Source organism: Peromyscus eremicus, chromosome 17, assembly GCF_949786415.1.
Source record: "Peromyscus eremicus chromosome 17, PerEre_H2_v1, whole genome shotgun sequence".
NCBI classification, from domain to species: Eukaryota; Metazoa; Chordata; class Mammalia; order Rodentia; family Cricetidae; genus Peromyscus; species Peromyscus eremicus.
The window spans coordinates 13,406,627-13,428,116 of NC_081433.1; the positions used below are offsets into that span (position 1 = coordinate 13,406,627).

The 21,490-nt window shown below is 46.8% G+C and overlaps 1 protein-coding gene across 2 annotated transcripts in view; it reads left to right on the forward strand.

Annotated features, from left to right (window-relative positions):
• Positions 1 to 21,490, forward strand: part of Mcph1 (microcephalin 1) — a 204,099-nt gene that overhangs the window by 177,556 nt on the left and 5,053 nt on the right. Inside the window, exons 12-13 of one of the 2 annotated variants that reach the window (XM_059245031.1) lie at positions 11,045 to 11,282; positions 13,416 to 13,677. In XM_059245031.1, the coding sequence (XP_059101014.1) occupies positions 11,045 to 11,282; positions 13,416 to 13,525 (348 nt within the window). In that variant the 3' untranslated portion in view covers positions 13,526 to 13,677. Of the gene's footprint in view, positions 1 to 11,044; positions 11,283 to 13,415; positions 13,678 to 21,490 lie in introns of those variants that run through there. The other variant, XM_059245032.1, reaches the window with a different exon arrangement.

Below are 21,490 nucleotides of genomic sequence, written 5' to 3' on the forward strand. Positions count from 1 at the left end.
CTAGCGTCTGGAGCCTACATTGTTATTGGCTTAGCACCTTGGGGATTGTGTGGGAATTCTTTATGGATGAATTATCTGAATGTTACTTATATGCGCACACATACACTTTTAGCTCATCAGAGGTACCATAGTCTTCCTTGAGATAAGTCTTGAAATCAACAAATGTATCTGTCTGTCTTTCCTCATTCAGAGCACTGAATCCAGTTGATCCATGATTTATCATACAGTGTCAAGGGATTCAACTGTGTTAAGCAGACATTTGATGACGAGGCTAGCAGGATTAAAGATGGCCTCCACCACGACTCTGGGAGGTCATCACCTGCATCTTGGCATAAACAAAGTGAAGATCTAAGCAGTTGTATAGCTTGAGCTTTCACAGCCTGGAGTGTGGAAGAGCCACGACACCATATGAAATATCTCTGTGTTTAAGTCCCAAACTAACAAGTTCAAGCTTAAAGTTTGACAGGAAAGTATAATGAATTTAGACCCGTTGCAAGATTTTAGTTATGGATATAAAATAACGGACTCAGATATATTCAGACACTGTCAGAGACCTGATGACTAGAAAGACCATCTTGCCTTCAGACAAGAGGCTGCTAACAGCAACTGGTTTAGCAACCATGTGTTTAAGTCACTATGCTGTGTAGCCAAAGGGCATGGGCTCTACCTAGACAGTAGGATAGATCTAATTTGAATATTTCTTACCACATTACCAGCATGTCACCTTGGTTAAGATGTCTTAGACTTCAGTCTCATTAACTATAAAATGTTGTAATGATGGTCTCTGCCTCAGTAAGTTTATAACAGTTGGGTATTTTGTGGAATGTACCTAGAACGATTTAACAAGTATGCAGAGTGCAAATATTGCATGAATGTGAAAGAGTGGAAGGCTGTGATAATATGACCACTGGCATTCTTGAGTGTCTACATTTTCAATTTTCCTTCCAGCATTTCTGCTGAGCAGATGCTGTGAGAGCGTGAGCAGAAGTTGGGAGTCAAGAGAGGTAAAGGCTTACTGAAGGCCACCCAGTAACAGAGCTGAGATTGAAGCCTGTGCTCTTCCTGGAGCCCAGGCCTGCCCTCCTGTCTCTCAGCTTCTGGGGACAGGAGAGCTGCTGAAGAGATGACAATGGGCGTTCCTCGAGGATTTGACAAAGGGGGCTTCAGCCTGGCCACAGGAGGGGAGATCAAATAAGAAACTAGACAGGTTCAAATGGAACATGGTGTACATTGGAGACACACACTTTAGGCATCTTTAGATGTGTTCAACAGAAGCCAAAGGTTTGTGGCATATGACTAAATGAGTGACAGTTTGTGAGCTAGCTTCACAGATCAGGCTCCAAGGGAATTACTTAAACACTCATGTGCGCATGCGCGCGCGCGCACACACACACACACACACACACACACACACACACACACACACACAGAGGCGGAGTAGGACTGGGAAGTACCAGTATTTATTTTAGTCTGGTGGCCCTCCTCTGTGTCACATGCTGGTGCAGCCTCTAGGGTGAGGGAGCACTACTCAGCAGAGTGTCCTGACCCCTGTGCGGGAAAAGGCTGGGCTGTACTTGCTCTGTGGCCCCGTACCCTTCATGTCTCTAGGCCTTGGAGTACTTATCAGCAGATTACAGTAATCCCTTGGAGTAGAGCATTTTGTTCCAAGTGTGGCAAGCTTTTAAAAATGCTTTTCGATACCACTCTACTTTTAAACTTGTATGGTGTGTTTACATGCTGAGTAATTTATGGCAGTAGTTAAGTAAGCATTTTATAGCTCAGAGTCCAGTGAGAAAACAGAAGCCTTCACAAGGATTTGTGCAAAAAGCTCAGGACACTGTAGCCAAGGTGATGCAGAGCCCAGAGCACTCTCGGTGACAATCAGGAGACTTTATTTTTAAGGTATGGGTCTTTCTCAACCTTTTCAGTGTGCTCTTGGCAGCCAAACACCTCTTCAGAACTCTGCCTCCTCCTTCTCTGTCCTACCTTTCTAGTGTGGGGTCAGCTCTGGTTGTCCACTGGTGTCTCTAGCCCTGTTGGACCAGTCAAACCAGCCATCTGGCTCCTGGCAGCAGGCCTGGCACATGGCTCCCTGTTGGAAAGACCCTTCACTGGTGAGAAATCCCAGCATCATCGAAGCACACTTCCAACAGAAGGAGGGAGGGTTTCACGTTTGTTATCACCCTGCTTTGCTGTTGCCCGTGGGTCTCCCAGGCGGGGACAGAACCTGTCACACACTCTCGGTGTGATTTTGTGTATGAGCTTGCAAGGGGGCGGGATATTCACCCAGGGCATTGGCCCATTTATCCCAACTAAGACTGTAAGACCTGGATTTTTTTTTTTAAACCTTAGTAGTTCTTTCAGAAATGCCTAGGAATGATGTTTCCAATTAAAGACTTAAAACTTGGGAGTTTTAAGTGGCAAGTTAGAAATGAAGTCCTCTGGTGGCTGTTGTTACACATGCACAGGTGAGCCACAGGCCCGATGTCCCGCTGTGAGCTGCCCCCAGAGCATTCTTCTAAACTCCCAGGCTTCTGCCTTCTGCTGTCCTTGCACACAGCACATCAGCATTGACCGTGTGGGGTCTCCATTGCACGCACCTCTTTGCTGTGGACACCAGCTGGGTATCCGGAGACTCAATCCAGTCACACAGGCTGGGTCCCCCAGTGACTTCTGACTGAGTAACTGTGACTCAGGGATTCCTAAGTTCTCTCCCCAGATTTGATAACCTGCTTGAACAGCTAGCTGAGAAGTCAGAGAAGCACTGAATTACACCTGTCAGCTTATAACAAAAGATATTACCGAGGGATAAAAGTGCAGAGCCTAAAGAGGAAATGCCCAAGGCACACGTGGCAGTTCTCCATCCTCTCTGCCCCTAGACATGCTCACCAGCTTGGATGTCTGTGGAGCTGCATCCTGTAGACTGGATGATAACGGACAACCGCAGCATCCCAATCGGCACATCTGTAATGGATAGCTTCACTTAGAATCACCATGGAAACATACCTCTGAGCATGTCTATAAGGGAATGTCTAGATTAAGTTAATCGAGGTGAGAAAGCCCACCCTGACTGTGGACAAGCTCCATCCCATGGACTGGGGCCCGGGGCTAATGAAAAGGACGCAGTCTGAGTACCAGCTGTCACCTCTCTGCTTCATGACTGCGTGCAGTGTGACCAGCCTTCTCATGCCCCGGCAGCCATGCCCTTCCCTCCGTGAACAGCAAACCGGAATAAACGTTTCCATTCTTAACTCGCCTTCTGCCCGGTATTTGTCAGAACACTGAGAAAAATGACTTAATCCGACATATAAAGCTGAGCCGGGTCCTCACCCGTGCCAGGACTGCTCAACCCCGGCAACCTGTTCACGGCCGGCTACCTCTTCCAACTCTCTTGGCTGGAGAGCACTCCCTTTCCTCCTCCCCTCACGGCCGGTGCTGCTTTGCTGTTAATGTTCCGAGATTGCCTCCCCCTGCCCCATTTCCTGAGTGAACCGTCATTCATCTGTGCTCATCCATCACTACAGTCCACCCTTCTAGGCGTCGCCTCATCTGCCACAGTCTTGAGCCTTAAGATGTCTCCCTCCTCGTTCCTGCCCTGGTTTTGCCCCTAAAGTAGTATATTTTGCTTACCAAGCTAAAGTTGGAGCTTTCTTGAAATTAGATTCCACAGAACCCCGGGTCTCCTGCATACCATACCCCACAGTTACCCAAGAAATCCATTAACTGTGCAAATGTAGCTGAGCGCCCACAGCATACCAGGTGTTGCCATGCGTGCTGGGGTCTACCACTGAACAGAGCAGCCATTTCTTGCCTTTGGTTCCAGCAGGAGAAACAAGAAATAACACAAAAAGTAAATGATCTGTTGCACTGGAAGGTGCTGGAAAGTTTGACAGAAGGAGACGAAGACCAGGCCCAGGGGAGGGGGAGAGGGCGGGGAGCCGAGGGACACCCTCAGTGCTTAGAGAGCAGGCCTTGCAGACAGTGAGACAGTAAGCTGCACGGTCACCTGAGTGGGAAGACGGAACATCTCAAACAGAGGGGGTCTAGTTCAGGAGCGTGAGGCAGACCGGTCAGGAACCAGGGATGGGCGTGGCTGCCTGGAGGCCTGGACAGCGCACGGTAGTGGTGAGGGCCCTGCTGCCCACTGAGGGGCTTCAGCTCTCGCTCTGGTGAAATGACACATCAGCATTCCAGGCGTAAGATGTGGTGGGAGCAAAGGCTATGGGGGAACAGAGAGACACAGAGAGGAAGGACCTGTCCGGGGGAGTAGAGCAGGCAAGTGGCGGGTAAACGGAGAAATGCATGTTTTCAAGTGTAGCTGTGAGGTAGTTAGGACGAGGGAACTGACAGGGCGGTCCTCAGGTGGGCAAGCAGGCCATAGTCATGCTCAGTGGGGACTGTTAGCTTTCCCTGGGAACAGTCCACCCCAGTCACTGTAGGAAGGCAGATTTGTAGGGAGGCTGTGGAATGTTGCCCGACTGTCTTCAGCGTGTCTGAAAGCAGTGTCTTGGGTGCATGTGAGAAATGGCGTGCCGTGCTGGAGGGTGGAGACCACACAGGTGTGGTGGGCAGGGAAAAGAGGAGAAGAAAGAGGAACTCGAGATGAGCTCTCTCTTTCAGCAGGAGATCTTGAGTGGCTGGCAGCTTAAAGTCACGTGACTGCGGTCCCAGGCCATGTCTGCAGGCAGCTGCATGGATAAGAAAATGCAGTTTTGGTCGCCAGCTGCTCAACACCTGTAATTCCTTCCTGTTAATGTTGAACTCTAGGGGGAAGGAGACAGGTACTGGAACCCTTCAAACCTCAATGGCTGAGTCTTCCCGCAGGTGCCACACACGGCTCTTGTACCGTTGTTCATGCTCACACACACACACACACACACACACACACACCGATTTATACATATTAAGCAAATCACATGGCTAGTTTCTAAGTAGAGTTGTTTTCTTGTTCTGTCTTGAGTTCTCATCCTTCCCAAACTCAGCATCTTTACGTTTTCATTTCTTACTAAAATCATGACAGTTTTTTCCTTTGGCCTGTCCATCCTGCACTGTGTGTTCTTCTACAGGGCAATCCTCCTAACTTACAGAGCCGATAATATAACCTTCTGCTCACATGGGGGAGTATGATGATTGATTGATTGATTGATTTTGTTTGTTTGTTTGTTTGTCGTCGGATAGAGTCTCACCCTGTAGCCCAAGCTGGCCTAGAACTCACTGTGTAATGAGTTTTTGGATGGCCCCGTTAACTACCCTCCTCCCACTGTGGGGTCACGTTGGTCTGCTGCCTGCTTATTCAGCCTCATCACATGGTCACTTCCTAAACATTCTAAGAAGGTTGTCTTTTCTTAGCAACCCCACCCCCACCCCCGAGTGCCCTCCTGCACGTTCACACTCCGGCGATCCTGGACTATGTGTTGGAACGTGCCAAGCTCTAGACACCTGTCACCTGAAGTGCCCTGCCATATGCTTTCTGCTCCTTCCTTCCCGCCGCCACCACCAGGTCTCCCCAGCTGGTCCTAGTCTCCTCAGTCTCTTCTTTGAGTGAAGTGTCTTAATGTACTCTGAGAAACAAAGTGGACCCGCTGTCTTCCCATTTTTGTGCTCTCAACGTGTAGCCTGTTACTCTATTGAATGAAGGGGGAGTGAATGATTGGACTCACCAGTGACCCAACGTGAGAATGAGGAGCAGGCCAGGAGAGCCCGAATTAGTTCAGTGACAGCATCCTGAGCAGTGTGAAGAGTCAGTGGGAGCAGGATTGGCCAGTGTTGTCAGGTTCTCTGCAACTTCCAAAGGAGCTCTGTGTCCTTTGTCCCTGGGCCTCAGTTTCCCTCCTGTACAGTGAAAGCTATGGTCAAATGTCCTCTAAGGACCCCCACCCTACGCTAGATACTCTATATCCCAAAGTGGCTTTATCGACCAGAGGTGACTCCTGAGCAGCTGTATCTCAAACAGCCCCACACTCAGGGTTCTCTCTCTAACTCCCCTGGATTTCCTGACCCCCCTTATGGTGCCTCTGGAATCTGTGCACACTGTGCAGTGAGGTTCTCCTGTCTCTGCACTTCCTCTCAGAACACCCAGACAGCTGAGCCCTCGGAGCACAGTGAGAAGGGAGCACTTCCACCAGTGGGAGAATCGTTCAGAGAGAGAGAACCGTGTGCATGTGTGTGGAGATCAGAGCACAACTCCAGGTGTCCTCTGACACTCTCCACCGTGATATTTTCCACCTTCATATTTTCGTCTGTTTGGGGTTTTTTGGTTTTTTGGCTTTTTTTTTTTGTTTTGTTTGTTTGTTTGCTCCGGTTTTTGAGACAGGACCTTACTCTATAGCCTTGGCTATCCTGGAACTCAATATGTAGCCCTGGATGACCTGGAACTCACAGAGATCCCCCTGCCTCTGCCTCCTCAGTTCGGGGATTAAAGATGTGTGCTTCCATGCCTGGCCACCTTAATTTTTTTTTTTTTTTCACTTTGGATGTTTTGCCTGCCTGTGTGTTGGTATACCATGTGTGTGCCTGATGCCTGAGGAAGATAGAAAAAGGTGTCAGAACGCCTGGAACTGAAGTTCCAGATTTTGTGAGCCACCATGTGGGTGCTGGGAATCGAACCCAGGTGCTCTGGAAGAGCAGCCAGTGCTCTTACCCAAGCAGCCAATGCACTTAACTGCTGAGCCACCTCGCCAACCTGTAACTGGATTTATTTGAGGCAGAGTCTCTCCCAGACCTGGAATTCACCAAGTAAGGTAGGTTGCTGGCCAGTAAGCCCCAGGGATCAGCCTGTCTCCATCTCCTCAACATTAGGATTGCAAGCACGTACCACCACATCTGGCTGTTCATGTGGGTTCTGGGGCTTGAACTCAGGTCTTTGTGCTCACATAGAAAGCACTTTACTGACTGAACCATCTGTGCACCCTGACTTCAGTTATTTGAACTAAAATTACTTTTCTTTTTTTTTAATAATTTATTTTTATTTTATGTGCATTGGTGTTTTGCCTGCTTGTATGTCTGTGTGAGGATGTCAGGTCCCCTGGAACTGGAGTTACAGACAGTTATGAGCCGCTATGTGGGTGCTGGGAATTGAACCCAGGTCCTCTGGAATAGCAGTCAGGGCTCCTAACCATTGAGCTCTCTCTTCAGCCCCTAAAATTACTTTTCTTATTAAGTGAAAAATTCCAGCAGCTGCCTCCTGTGAGCAGGCTGAGCGATCCCATGTCCTCTGTGCATCCTGCCTTTCCACCTGACTCCAAGTCATCTCTCTCCAGCCTCGGTCATGTGTACCAGCTGGTATCCCTGGGACACTAGGTGCTGGTGTGCATGACCATGCATGACCAGTGGCACCCACTGCCTCTAAGACAAGTCAGGTGGGAAGGATTTGAGGGTACAGCCCATTAGATAAGCCCAGAGGAAGAGGCACACTGTTCTTGAAGGGAAAAAAAAATTGGATATAAAATGTAAGGCTGAAAAGGTACAATTCATACCCTTTAAATTAACATGCAAGAAACTGACATTTTTCATATCCAGTTCTATGAGTGTGGCACTGGCCATCCTAAGCAGGGATCTGAAAAGTCCAAGCTTATTGGTAGCATGCTTGAGGAAATGGCTTGATGGGCAGAGTGAATTTCAGAGGGAAAGCAGACCCACATTAGCAAACCCCAGGCCCCGGCTACAGGGGAAAAGCAGGTTACTAATGAAGTAGAACCCATTATGAGTTCAGAAGTCCTGACCCGAGAAAGGGGGCACCAATCACCTGCCCTGTGATTGCACAGCCATGCGAATGTTCTAGAGGCCCACCCCAGTGTACTCAGAGCTGACAGCACCAGCTCCTCACCAGTTAGGGAGGTGGCAAGTGTCCCGATACCAAAATCTAAGATGCACTGAAGGTGCCACCTGCTTATGTTTCCCATGCTTCTCAAAAGAGTCGTCGGGCTGACCCCCAGCATCTGCATGTTATTGTTAGGCCTCGGAAACCTCGTCTGGGGACTCAGATGTGGCAATATTTCACTTGACCTGGATGTGGATTTGTCTACTTGGTAGTGGTGAGAAGCAGAGGTGGGAAAGGCCAGCACTGTGGGGCCCAGCCCTTTGATTCAAAGCCTGACTGTCCTGTGGCTAGCACATGGTCTCAGCCATCCTCCTGGAGCTGCGACCCCTTATACTGTCTGCTGCCACCAGGATTTGGTCACAGCAGCTCTGTACCTCCTCTCCCATGCGTGGCTCACCAGGGGCCTGTGTATCCCATCAATGAGTCAGAGAGACTCAGCAAGTGCACTCTCTCGCTGATTGAAATCCAGTACCCTGGCTACAGTGAGTGAACCATCATCCCCCACCACGTTTTATTTCTTGGTCATGGATAAATAGCTAGGATTCCTTGGAGCTAGAGCTTGGGAGATTCTGTTCCACTTCAACAGTACAGTCTGCCGTGACTGACTTCTAGGTAAACAGATTTGAAGCGTCTAAGCTAAACCTTGGTGAATCAGTAGCCTATCTGATTAGGACAAACACACAGTCACAGAGACAACATTCTCTAAAGCAAAGCTGATGTCCAGTTTTGGCCTCAGCTGGCACCATACTGTAGCTAACCTCCACCAGCAGTGTGGATTGAAGAGCTCAGAGCAAGAAGTATCCACTGCTGTCTGCCCCTTCACTTTCCTGTCCTTAAGTACATACACGTAGAATGTCATCGGGCCTCCCACACCCCGTCAAGCCTTTCCCATCGGCTGCCATGTCTTCTCATCATGATGCAATGATCCCCTTGAACTTCAAGCCACAAAACTAACCTTCCTCCTTTAAATTACTTCTTGTCAAGTGTTTGGTCAAAGTAAAGAGAAGAGTGACTAAGATCCTCTTTCCAGCAGAAAGTCAGTGCCTGGGTAGGCTCAATTGTTCTGAATAATAACAGATATTTCTGGTTTTGTTTTTTGAGACAGGGTTTCTCTGTGTAACAGCCCTGGCTGTCCTGGAACTCACTCTGTAGACCAGGCTGGCCTGGAACTGACAGAGATCTGCCTGTCTCTGCCTCTGAAGTGCTGGGATTAAAGGCATGCACCACCATCTGCTGGCAGTAATCAGATTTTTTTAAACACTGTGCCTCCTCTGATTTCAGGCCTACTACATAAACAAAAAGACAGATTTTAATCTGCTGACTTTAGTATTATAATCTGAAGTCAGGAACTCTCTTTCTCACTGTTCACCAGCGCCCCAAGTGAGTCTGGCAAACGTACATGCTTGGTGAGGAAACACTAACCTAACTAAAGAAATCAGCAACTAATTCCACATTCCGGGATGCTGAAGGCTTATTTCCCTCTTCCGAAATAAAAACAGGCTGCCTGCTGCTTATGATATTGTACGAGAGTGAACTTGATCCCATTCTTTCTGTTTGTTTGTTGTTTGAGACAAGGTCACACATAGCAGAAGCAGGCTCAAGTTCACTGTGTAGCCGAGGCTGGCCTTGAAAGTGTTGGGATTACATGTGTGTGCCACGGAACCTAGATGATGATGATGATGATGATGATGATTATTTGTTGTTGTTTTAAAATATTGTATTGTAAGTGTGTATGTGTACATTGTGTTAGCATTTTAGAGTGGGTTAATAAATACCCAGCAAATCCTTAATAGTTAATTAAGATCATTGAGATACTTTAATTTCTGGAAAGGAAAAGTTAAAAAGAAAAAAACAGGTAGCTTACACACTTAGAATTGTTTTTCTAGTATAAGGAAAAAAGAAGGATGTATCTCAGTTTGGTTGGTCCAGGACTTAGGTTCTTCAGGATCCTAGACTTGGCCATCTTCCCATTTATCCATTTTCATCATGTCCCAGGGGCTCAATAACTGCATGTGTCACACATAGACACGACCATTTAGTGCAAAGGGCACTGTGGGTTATAATAGTGAGGGAAACATCCTCCCGATTACACCTAGTCTTAGATCACATTGGCTAGGAGCATTCAGCTGCAGAGGAGTTGGGATCAAGCAGATGGCCACAACAACTGTATTGAACTACAAGAGAGTACAAGTTCACATGTCTGTTTCTCAAATGCCTCCCACTGTCTGCCATACTTTTTGTCTGATATTTTTGGTTGTGAGCCTAGCCTTTAATGGCTGAGCCATCTCTCCAGCCTGACACTTTTCCTCAAATATTGTCTAAAACACCCTCCAAACTGTTTTTGTAATGACTCTTTGAAACATCTTCCAGGATCCCTTCCCCCACACACACACCTGCTCTCTCTGGGGAATGTCTATCCCTTTGCCATCTCACCTGGTGGTCAATCTGAAGCAGTCATAGAGTCTCTTAGTCACTTGCCAAGGAGCCTTGGAGCCCCTAGAGTTGAATGATGGCAAAGGCAATGCCAGCAGTAGGTATTGCCCTCACCAACACAGTCCTCCAAGTTACTTCAACAGTACTCAAAGACGTACTTGGTTACTCTTTAATACTTTGTTTTTAAAATTGTGATAATTCAGAAGCCAACCCATTTTTTTCCTGTACGTTTGTATTCCTAGAGTTTTACCCTATCCACTTTGAAAAAAACGTTCTTTCACATCATCATCTTCTTGAGTCTTGGGAATGTAAAATTTGCCAAAGAATGGATAGTTTTTGTGATTTAGATCTAAAGTGGGACCCCAAAGGCTGGTGTGTTGAAGTCTTCATCTTCAGCTGGCCATGCTGTTTGAGAAGTGATTAGATTGGGAAGATGTTAGCTTCATCACAGAATTAATCTATGCGTGAGTTCATGACTGAATGGGCTTTTAGGAGGTAAGGACTAGTTGGAGGAAGCTGGTCACTGGGGTGTGCTTTTTCCCCTAATTGTGCTCTGTTCTGCACTAGGTCTCCCAACCACCATGCTTAGCACAGATACAAATCATGAGCCAGAAGAAAGCCTTCTTCTCTGATGGTGTTTGTCTCTGATACATTGTCATATTGACAGAAATTGACTGATACAGCAACCTTACCTTGAGTTTGTTTTTGAAAAGAGAAGTGAGCTTCACTGTTCACCTGGTCTCCATGCTGAGTGAGTTCTGCCCCCACTGACTTCCTTCTGTCTGCCCACAGGTCTGCAGACTTGAACGCCAGTTATCTACCCGGCGATACCAAGGAACCCTCTTTGCCAATCAGCCGAAGATGTTCATTGCACCAGCCAGCAGCCCCCCAAGAGCCAAGCTGTGTGAACTGGTACTCCTGTGTGGTGGCCAAGTCAGCCCAACCCCTCAGCTGGCCAGCCTCATCATTGGACCCTACTGTGGCAAGAAGGAAGCAAGAATCCAGTACCTGTCAGAGAAATGGGTCTTAGGTAAGAACCCAGATGATGGAACACAAGAAGGAGGGACAGGGGAGGGTCCTGCTGATCCCATGGCCATCAGGAGCTTAAGGGGAGAATACCACTTTGTGGTCCTGGTAGTAAGAAGAGAAGTAGATGATGCCCATGTGGTCTGGGCCTGAAATTAGTAGGTCAGCCTCCAGACATCTTCCCTAACAGTCATAGACACACCTGCCCTTTACTGCCAGATGAAGGACAGTTCACAAGGAGAGGAGATTGCACTGGGCCTTGTCCTCTCAGCGCATGTAGGACCAGCTCACTCAGAGCCACCTCAGCCTCAAGTTGTAAGCACGGAGTGACCAGGCTACACTGGCTGGCTTGGGTTAGGCACCTGTAGCAGGTGCTACCTGAGATTCCCAGAGAGGAAAAGGTACTAGACTGGACACCTGACTGTAGGCTGTCCACATGTATGATGGTGACAGGCAGGCCTCACCAGTTATCCCACTTTGGAGGATTGCAGAACTCTTAAGAGGAGAAGGGCCATGCAGCCAGGGGTAAGCTTTCCCAGGGGTGTCCTTCTTCTCCCCTTTCCCTTTCCCTCCCCCTCCCTCTCCTCTCCCATCCTTCTCCTCCTTCCCTCCTTTTATGCTGTGCTCAGCACCCTGCAATGGGCTCATCCCAGACAGGATGAACTCCAGACTCAGCTTGGAGAGTACATTTAAATCTTCATCACTGAGATGTTGACAGATGTATTGGTTTGGTAGGACCAAGTCCTATAAGTCCTGCAGACCAGGCAACTGAAACGATCATTTTTTCACCATCATAGAACCTGGAAGGACTAGGCCAAAGTAGGATCAGGTAGATTCCCTGTGGCTTTCCCCCAAGTGTATAGGTGACATCCCTTCCCCCGTGACTTCCTTTTTTGAGTCCACACTTCCTCCTTCAAGACACTAGTGAGACTCATTCAACCCCACCTGAGACCTAATTTTAATTTAGTGTCTTCCCTGGGTCCTGTCTCCAAATACATCTATATTCTGAGGGGCTGGAGGTTGGGGCTTGAACATAGGAGTTTTGAGAGGAATCAGCTTTAAAACAGTTACCCCACTTGCAGGTCCTTACCTGGTTCCTTCAGAGCTGTCTCGTGTGTGTGCATGTGTGTGTGTGCGTGTGTGTGTGCGTGTGTGTGTGTGCGTGTGTGTGTGTGTGTGTGTGTGTGTGTGTGTGTGTTTGTGTGTGTGTGTGTGTGTGTGTGTTTGTTTCTCCCTCTCTCTTGTGACCAAAGCCCAACTATCTCTTTCTCTCCTCCCCACCCCATCTTCCTCATTCTTACCTTACTTCTCACCCCCTCCTCTCCTCTCCTCTACCTGCTCCTCTCCTCCCCTCCTTCCCCACCTGCTCCTCCCCACTCCTCTCCTCCTGTTCCCCTCCTCCATCCCCCATCCCCCCCTCCTCTCCTCTTTCTGGCTGCCCTCTTTTCCTCTCTCTTTCCCTGTCCCTCCCTTCCTCTCCTGAGGCCAAGGTCCTCTCTGGATCCCTCAGAACTGTCTCCCCGTGTGTGGACCGTCTCTCTCCCTCTTCCTCCCCTCCTCCTCCCTGCTTCCCTTCCTCCTGGGTTTCTTATTCTGCCCTCCGTCCCCATCTCGCCCTCATCTCTAAATCCCAAAGTTCTGGCTTCTATCACTCCCTTCTTGACAATCTCCTTGAATAGATAAATAGATAACCTTGTTTTCCAAAGTTACATTCACAGAGAAACACATAGATTTTATTAATATCTTTTAAATGATTGATGATTGTCACTGTACATTTTCAAATAAGACAATCAAAAGTACTTTTTACTATCTGCTATAGAGCAATTTGTCTTTTGCTTAGAAACTATTAAAAAAAAAAATACCCTTTAGCTCCAGTCCCAAAGCCAAGCCACTGTTTACTCTTCTGAATGCCAAGAATAGAACCTTCAGACATCACATGTTCTGAAGCTGGGTTCTCATTTGGTTTCTTGGAAAAGTGCATCAGATTAACAACCCCTGCAGACCAGAGCTGGACTTTAAGAACATGTCCGTGCATGACTTGGTATCAATAGTCTGAACCAACAGCTAACGGTTCCTGAGTGTGGGAATTGTTGCTGCTCAGGGCCCCAGACTGAGCCCATACTCCTGTTATTTCCAGGCTGGGTGACTGACGGTCCTTCCTGTTGCTCCTGCGTCCTGTGCAGTCACTGTCTGAGCCAGGCTAAGCTCTTCCGGTTGTTTGTCGGTTGTCTCTGGCTGGGATTTTAGGAGATGACTGCCTACCTGCTTGCATCTACCCAAGGCCCCGAAACATTCTCTGCATGCCAGGGCTGGCTCAGGGACCCTCATTTCTGCTTCTTTCCTTCCCCTAATTGACGTCCTGTTGCTGACCTGTCATTGATTACACTAGCTCCTCTGCCCTTGGCAGCATCCGGGTATTGTGTGTGCTTCAGGCCTGCCTGAGTAAGATGAGTCCCCATGGCTTGTGGGTACCCCTCAAACACACCAAGTCTTGCAGCCTGAGCCATGTATCTTTCAAACACTAGCTAGCTCATTTTTCTCTTTCTGAATTAAATTATAACCCAACAGCTGCCGTAGTACACACATAACAGAGGCATGGCCTCCACATCTGTGCATCAAGCACAGCTGAGTCCTATGCTTGCTGGCCCCTCCAGGCTCCGCACTGGCGTGGTCTTTTCCTCTTCACCTCGTGCAGTGGCCAAAGGAGACAGCACAAGAGCGTGTGACATAGTGTGTGCTGTGGTTGGCCTTCCCAGGATTTCTGAGCGACAACGTCCCTGTGTGCATGGAACTGTCATCCCAGCGCCATAACAAAGTGACGTGTGTCCCTTGAAGGCTCTTACTCCCCAAAACTTGTATTATTATAAACATTTCTCTAGAGAACATTTTATTCTCAGGCTGGTGGATTAGGCTCAGTGATTGAATGCGTGTCTACCTTGTACAAGGCCCTAGGGTCATTCTGAGGAGTGAAAGGGAGAAGAGGAGAAAGAGCGCAGATAGTGTATTCTCAAAACATACTAAAAGGGAGTGGAGATAGAGCTTGATGGAAGTGCATGTGCCTGCCATGGGTGAAGGCTCAGTCCCCAGCTTTAGAATAAATGAGTAAATAGAAAAAAAAAAAATACTAAGATTAACAGGAACTCTTAAAGCATTGGTTTAAAAGGAAAATTATTTTGTGATAAGTTATGAAAGACAATATTCAGTATTTATTAATCAAGTTTATTTCAACTGGAATAGGCGGTAGGAGTTTGGGCCAAGGGGAGGCTTGAGAGTAGTTTGGATAAAATGTTTATTTAAAAGTGTTAAAAGGCCAGGCAGGGTGGCGCACACCTTTAATCCCAGCATTCGGGAGGCAGAGGTAGGCAGATCTAGTTCCAGGACAGCCGGGGCTACACAGAGAAACCCTGTCTTGAAAAAAACAAAGTTTTAAAAGCTTTTTCTATCCCCTTTCAAATTTGTTAGTTGCCATCCAAAACGAAAATTTCGGGATTGAATGTGCTGTAGTTGTTTGGTTGATAGCTTTATATTTATTCTTATAAGTGATGAGTTTTGTGTGAAACTTCAGAGAAGTGCCTCAAAGAACGTGAGTGATTCTTCTGCAAATTTCTTCCAGCCTTGAGTCTGGTGAACTGTTAGCATTGAGCATCCTGCCTTCCCAGCCACTGTGCGCTGCTGACATAGGACATGAAGGAGTGCAGAATGTCACCCTGTGGAATTCAACAGGAGCCATTTAATCCTCGCCTTACTCATGCTCTCCACAGAGGGTGTCAGATGCCAGGCTGCCTTACAAGGAATCTGTGTTCCCTCTTCACTCCCTAGAGCCCATTTTCCCTGAAACAGCACTGTACTTGGGCCAACATTCTCCATGAATCATTCAACCAGAAGGAGAAATGGGGATTTTTGAGCAAGAACACCCTTGTGGGTACTTGAATATACATGAAAATCAACAAGAGAACAAACATCAAGTTCCTGGTAGCAGGAACCAGGCACTACCTGTCCTAATGTCAGTAATGTGGGTGTGATTTAAAACTGCTGTCTAATTGTTGGAGTCTCGTCGGCACTGCCACGACCTATAGTTCCCATTTCATATCTCAAAGATCCTCAAAGGTCTAAGGACCCTGACTGGTGAGAAAGAGGCAGGCAGAGCTCTGCACCAGGAGCTGTCAAGACGTGTGACTTGGTGCTGTGGTCATTCTTGGTCACGCCATCCCCTCCCTTCGATGGTATCAAATAATATGGGTTTGGCCTTTCTCATGAGACTGGTCCCAGTCTCCGCCTCCTCTTAATTGTCTGGGCTGCATTCAAGAGATAAGACATACATTTATGCTATTGTGGGGAAAACATTTATGCTATTGTGGGGAGATAGTGTAGTGTTCTCCACAGAGCTACCAGAAAAAGAAAGTTTAGCCCTGACATAATTTCCGCAAAGCTTACAAAGAGCATTTGGCTTGACAGTTGCCCCATGTCAGAGCTTTCAGGAAAAAGGTCCCTGATAGCTTGGGGGCCTTCCCATGCTGGCCTGGATGTTCATTGTATCCCCCACTGGCTGACTAGCTAAGCACATTAACTGGCTTTCTGTGAAACAAGGCTAATCTAGACACCATGTTCCCTGGGGATTCATAATTAAATGGACACATGAGGGTTGGTCAAGCTCACCTTGTCCCATATCCCAATTACATAGATAAGAACTAGTTACAGAAGGCTAAGGGTCCAGAAAAGAAACCAGAAGAATGAGAATCCTGTCTGCCCCTTGGTGCCACCTCCCGCTCCCTCTACCCTTCTCTTCCCATGTGCTTAATTTATCCTTGCCCAGGAATCCAGGCCCAGCAGTCCACCAGTCACACTGAGGGAAAGTAACTACCAAAATATACATGATTAAAAGCTAAGCAGTAGAATTTTGTAATTTTACATCAAAAGCTGATGTGTGTGCCAACATATAGTTGATAGGATTCTGTAAGTTGGCTGCTGACGTGGTCTTAGCTTTGGTTTGGGAAATATATGGAAATAATGGACTCAGGAAAAGTCCCTAAGCTCTCCCAATCGTCCAGATGATTGTCCTTGAATTTTCCTGGCCAGCCAGGCTGCCCTTATTCAACTCAAGCCAGTTCCTTCAGCCTCCTTCAGCACACAACGCCACCTCAGAACCAACAAGGCATCTGTGTCTTCAGCTCCGAGCAGAAATGATGTCAGCACAACAGCCTTTTATATACATCAGAAGAAACGTATGTGCTCATTTGGGAATTCACCATCGCCATCAGCATGGTTGTGCTCAGCATTTGTGATGTGACACTCGACTCTCTAAACCTTGCTATAGATTAGAGGTTCACAAAGCCCAGCAGCAGCCCTCCTCCTGAGCAAGGCCCCCAGTGTGTAACAGCTTCCCCATGGCTCCCACATCTAAAAGGGACTTCAGAGGTTGACCTAATGGGATGTTGCTGATCACTTAGCCTGTCTTTGCTCACTGGCTTGGTTAACTGATGTTCTCTGGGTTAGAGCTGAAAGGTAGTTTTCTTGTGACCGTGGAATACCTTAGGCTTTGGCTCCTTTTTCAATGCAGTTGCCTGCTAGGCAGTTAATGTTAAACACCCGAGAACCTCAAGTGATGAGGTCCAAGTGGTTGAGATAAAGCCTGCAGGGAACTTAGAATGTATTTGGAGATAAGACCCTGAAAGAGGATAAAAGGTTAAGTGCTCATAAAGGTAGGATGTTAATCCAATTGGATGGTTTCTCTTTTAAGAAAGGGGAGTGCATGCACAGGGAAAAGACCATGGGAGGATGCAGGGAGCCAGAGCATCAACCAGCCAAGGAAGAGACCTCAACCTTGACCTTGACCTCAGACATCAATGCAGAACTGTGAGAAAGTAGTTGAATGCTGTTTGCCCCACCCTGCCTGGAGTCCTCTCTGATCGCAGCCTGAGTTACTATAATTCACTGACTCCTGAGATCCCCTGTGGAAGTCATAGGGGGATTACAAAGAACTCTTAGAAACCAGCCCAACCACCTGATTTCCAGTTCCGCATCTTTCTCTTTTGTACTGTAGTGAAAGTTTCTTTGGATTGTAAGACTGCTAATTGATAGACTTCCAATTGTGTACTGCAGTATTCTGCAAACAGGACTGAGGCTGAGCTGTTCCACCCCAGAGCGAAAGACAATACACCTCCCCAGCTTTCGAGCATGGAAAACAGTAGTTGGATGAAGTTATGTTGTTTTAATCTTCAGTCAGTTTTTTTTTTTTCTCAAACATCAGTGCTTGAAAATGAGCATCAGTAAGATAATCTTGAAGCACAAAAGGAGGAAAAAGGAGAAAACAGTAGTGGCGTTGCCAGACATTAACAAAACAAAGCAGAGAAGACCATGAAGCTGAGCAGTAGTGAAGCCCGATCTTCTAATGGCAAAAATGCTCAATACTGAAAAAGGAAGGCAAAGCAGTCAGTGAACAGTACTGCAGATTAACCTGGAGACCATTACACACACAGTAGGGATGTTTGACATGAACCTAGAGACCATTACACACACAGTAGGGATGTTTGACAGTAAAGGCAATGTGATGAGCAAATTTGTGCTGACAAATTTGAAAATAAGATGCCAAAACTGAATCAGGAAACAGAAAACATAAACAAATTGGGTATTAGAAAGAGTGAAAAGAAATCAGGGAGTGTCTCCCACCATCCACCAAACTGCTGCAGGAGGAGGGGGGGGGACGCCATCAGAACATCAGACCTATGCTTCAGAGGCTTATCTGTCACAGAAACATGAGAAAATGAACAGAGGCTATCTGAGCCAACTGTGTGGGAAATCTACGGAGCCTTTAAAGGTTTACAGCACCTGGAGTATGCCCAGTCGAGGAAAGCCATCTTCAGAATGGCGTGAAGATGTGCATGAAGTCGGTCAATGGCCAGATCTCTGCCCTTCTCCATGGTCCAGGAGAAGGACAAGCTTGTGCCACTAGGGCTGGGGCTCTGCAAGATGAATCCTCACCACCACCTCACGGACTAGAGAGTGGACAGAAAAGAGGTGGGCACTCTTCATCAGCCCTGAAGGGAGGCAGCAGAAGTAAAAGCAGATAAATGAGACTATGTCAAAATGACAGACTTTCAGAAAGAGTGTGCATAAGCCTCCTGTGATTCAAAAAAAAAAAAAAAAATAGTAAGATCAGTGTTAAGAAATGGGACAATGAATGTGAAAAAAATCCAAATGTATAATAAGTTCGTGACAAAGTGGTCAACAAAACTAACCACTGGGGAAATGTGAATCAGAACCCCACACCCATTATGATGGGTACTACACTCCCACACACACCAGAAGTTAGAAATATGGGTAATTAGAACCCTTGTGTACTAAGGGAAATGTAAGTACTGTGGCCACTAAGGAAAACACTGTGTCGAGTTACTATGACCTAACAGCTCCACTGCTGGGATATGTATATATCCCACCCCAAATATGAATGATGAGTCTCGCAGGATGTGTATATCTATAATTATAGCAGCATTATTCACAGTAGCAAAAAGGTGGAAGCAACCCTAAGTATCAGTTGACAGACGACAGCAAGGCGAATACAGGGTGTAAGCATGGTGTGCTGTCTCCTGCCTGCAAAAGGAGAGCCTGATACCTGCTCCTCATGGACATTATGCCCAGTGGAATAAGCCAGGCACAGAAAGACAAACCCAGGCTCGTGATATCTCTGGCACAGAGACAGAACATGTGATCAGGGTTGCCAGAAGCGACGGCAGGGAGTATAGGAGTGGCAAGTTACTGTTTACTGGGTACGGAGATTTGGTTTGGGATCATGAGGAAGTTCTTGAAATTCAGAAGTGCTGGTAATTGCACAGTATTGTGAACATACTTTTACTGCCATTGAAGTGTGTAGTCAAAATAACTAAAATGGTAAATCTGTAGTTTGTATAGCTTATAAAAATGATATCTCCTCTATACAATTTTAGTAATAGGTTTTACCAAAAGTGACAAACCATTGCAGAACTAAAGAAGGGAGTTACACACCCTGTTTTCCAAGGCTATTGATCTTAATCTAATCACTCATTTTGTCAACATGGATATCAAAAACCTAAAATGAAATCTTAGTAAATCCAATGTAGTGGTGTGCTAAAAATAAAATGCACATAACCAAGTATCAGCCTAAGAATGTGAGAAAAATGAGTAACATGGTTTTTCTTCATCTGTTATTTTTCCCAGTCGTGTTTAAAAGCATGAAAGATAATTGAGCATCCACCCATGGCAAAATGCCTCAAGTTCCAGGAGCAGACAGGAATCTTCTTAACCTGTCCATGTTATCTGTGAAGAAATAACTATGGCAAGTTATTTAATAGTGAGAACCTTAGCATAAGACTCAAGTCAGGTATAAGAACCACAGCAATGCTATGACCCTTTCCACAGTATTCTGGGGTAGCCAGTCAAGTAAATGGAAAAAGGGGTGGGGGGCTTAAAGGATGAGAGAAAACCATCTTTACATAGAAACATAGATACATAGAAACAAGAAACTGCCACAACTAAGTCAGCGAAGTTGAACATCACCAAATCCACCACTGAGATCAATAGCAGAACCTGTGATGATTATAAAATAGAGAAAATAGTAGGATGCATGGGTATGGCCTTATGATAAATCATTTTATTTCGATGTCCAGGACAGCAAGGAGAAGCCCTGTGAGTGAGAGGCAAGGGCAGACTGTCTTGCCCGTGGTTAAGTCCTCTGTGTACCCTCAGACAGATGCCAGGTTAAGGGTAGCTCTGGGCAGTACTGGAGCTGAAAGGAAGTGCCTTAGACCAAGCATTTTCCATCATGAAAAAGAATTAGTTACTTGTCTCTTTGCTCTGAGAAAATATCTGACAGCAGCAACTTAAGGGGGAAGGGAGAGTTTATTCTTGTTCACAGTTGAGAATGAAATACATCATGGTGGGAGTCAGGAAGGCAGGGCAAGAGGCACCGGGCACATTTCATCCCAGTCAGGAATCAGAGACAAGGGCTGCTGCTCAGCTCACTTTCTCCTACTCAGTCGAGGACCTGAGCTCATGGAATGGTGCTTTTCACAGTTTGGGTGGGTCTTCCCACTTCAGTTAATCTAATCGAGAAACTTCTTCACAGATATGCCCAGAGGCTTGTCTCCTAGGTGATTATCAACCTGTCGAGTTGCCAGTCAATGTCAGCTGCCTCGAGTGTGCACGGCACACATACACATAGAATCAAGTCTCACTTATTATATCCTGAAAAGATACTTATTTTGCACTGCTTGTGGGCTGAACATGTTCTTAGGCACTATATATGTAATACTGACAAGAAAGACACAGTCATTGCCCCTGTGAGACTTACACTCTTAAGAAAGACAGAAAACAGATTTAAACAACAGTACTGGTAGATACTGGCAGAAGATGGGGTGCAGGAATGAAGCAGGGTGGGGAAAGTCCTTGCCGAGAGCTGCTTTGGAGCCAAGGACTGAATAAGAGGGGCTAGAGAGACTTGTGCCCTGGCCTGGGGGTGCAAGGTGCTTCAGTCAGGAGAAGCAGTCAGCCTGGGGTGACTGAAAGGAAGAAAAGACCAAAGGAGGGGAATGAGGCCCGAGAAACCAGCTGCCCATTCAAGGCCTAGAGGTGTGGGTGTTGTGAAATGCAAGTGGGAAAGAGCTCCATAGGGGAGGGAGGCTGTGATGCATGTTAAGTGATGCTGGCCCCCGGATGCTCAGCTGATCAACAAGGGTGGTTAGGGGTGCTAGGTTGATACCCATGCAGGCATGTTGTCATCACATTAAATCTAATTGACATCAGTGGCTGTTGCTGACAGGATATAGGAGAAATGAAGAATGGTAGTCACCCCTAGACTTGAATTCTGAGTGTCCAGAACAGCCACAAGGAAAGTCTGAATAAGCAAGTTTTGGGGAGCCATGCTGAAAGAGCCAAGTTTGGCTCAGCCTGTGGGATGACCAGACAGCAGGAGAGACCTGCTCCATTGGCTCTCAACAGAACGGAGGTCAACCTGTGATAATTATGCTGGGGGTAGCACTAGGTTTATCACTGGAGAGTGGAGTGCTTTGAAGATTGTGCTGACTAGTTTTTATGTCAGCCTGCCTCAAATTAGTCATCTAAGAGGAGGAAATCCCAGTTCACAAAATGCCTCCATAAGACCAGACTATAGGCAAGTCTGTTGGGCATTTTCTTAGTGATTGATGGGGGAGGATCTAGCCCATTGTGGGTGGAGCTATCCCT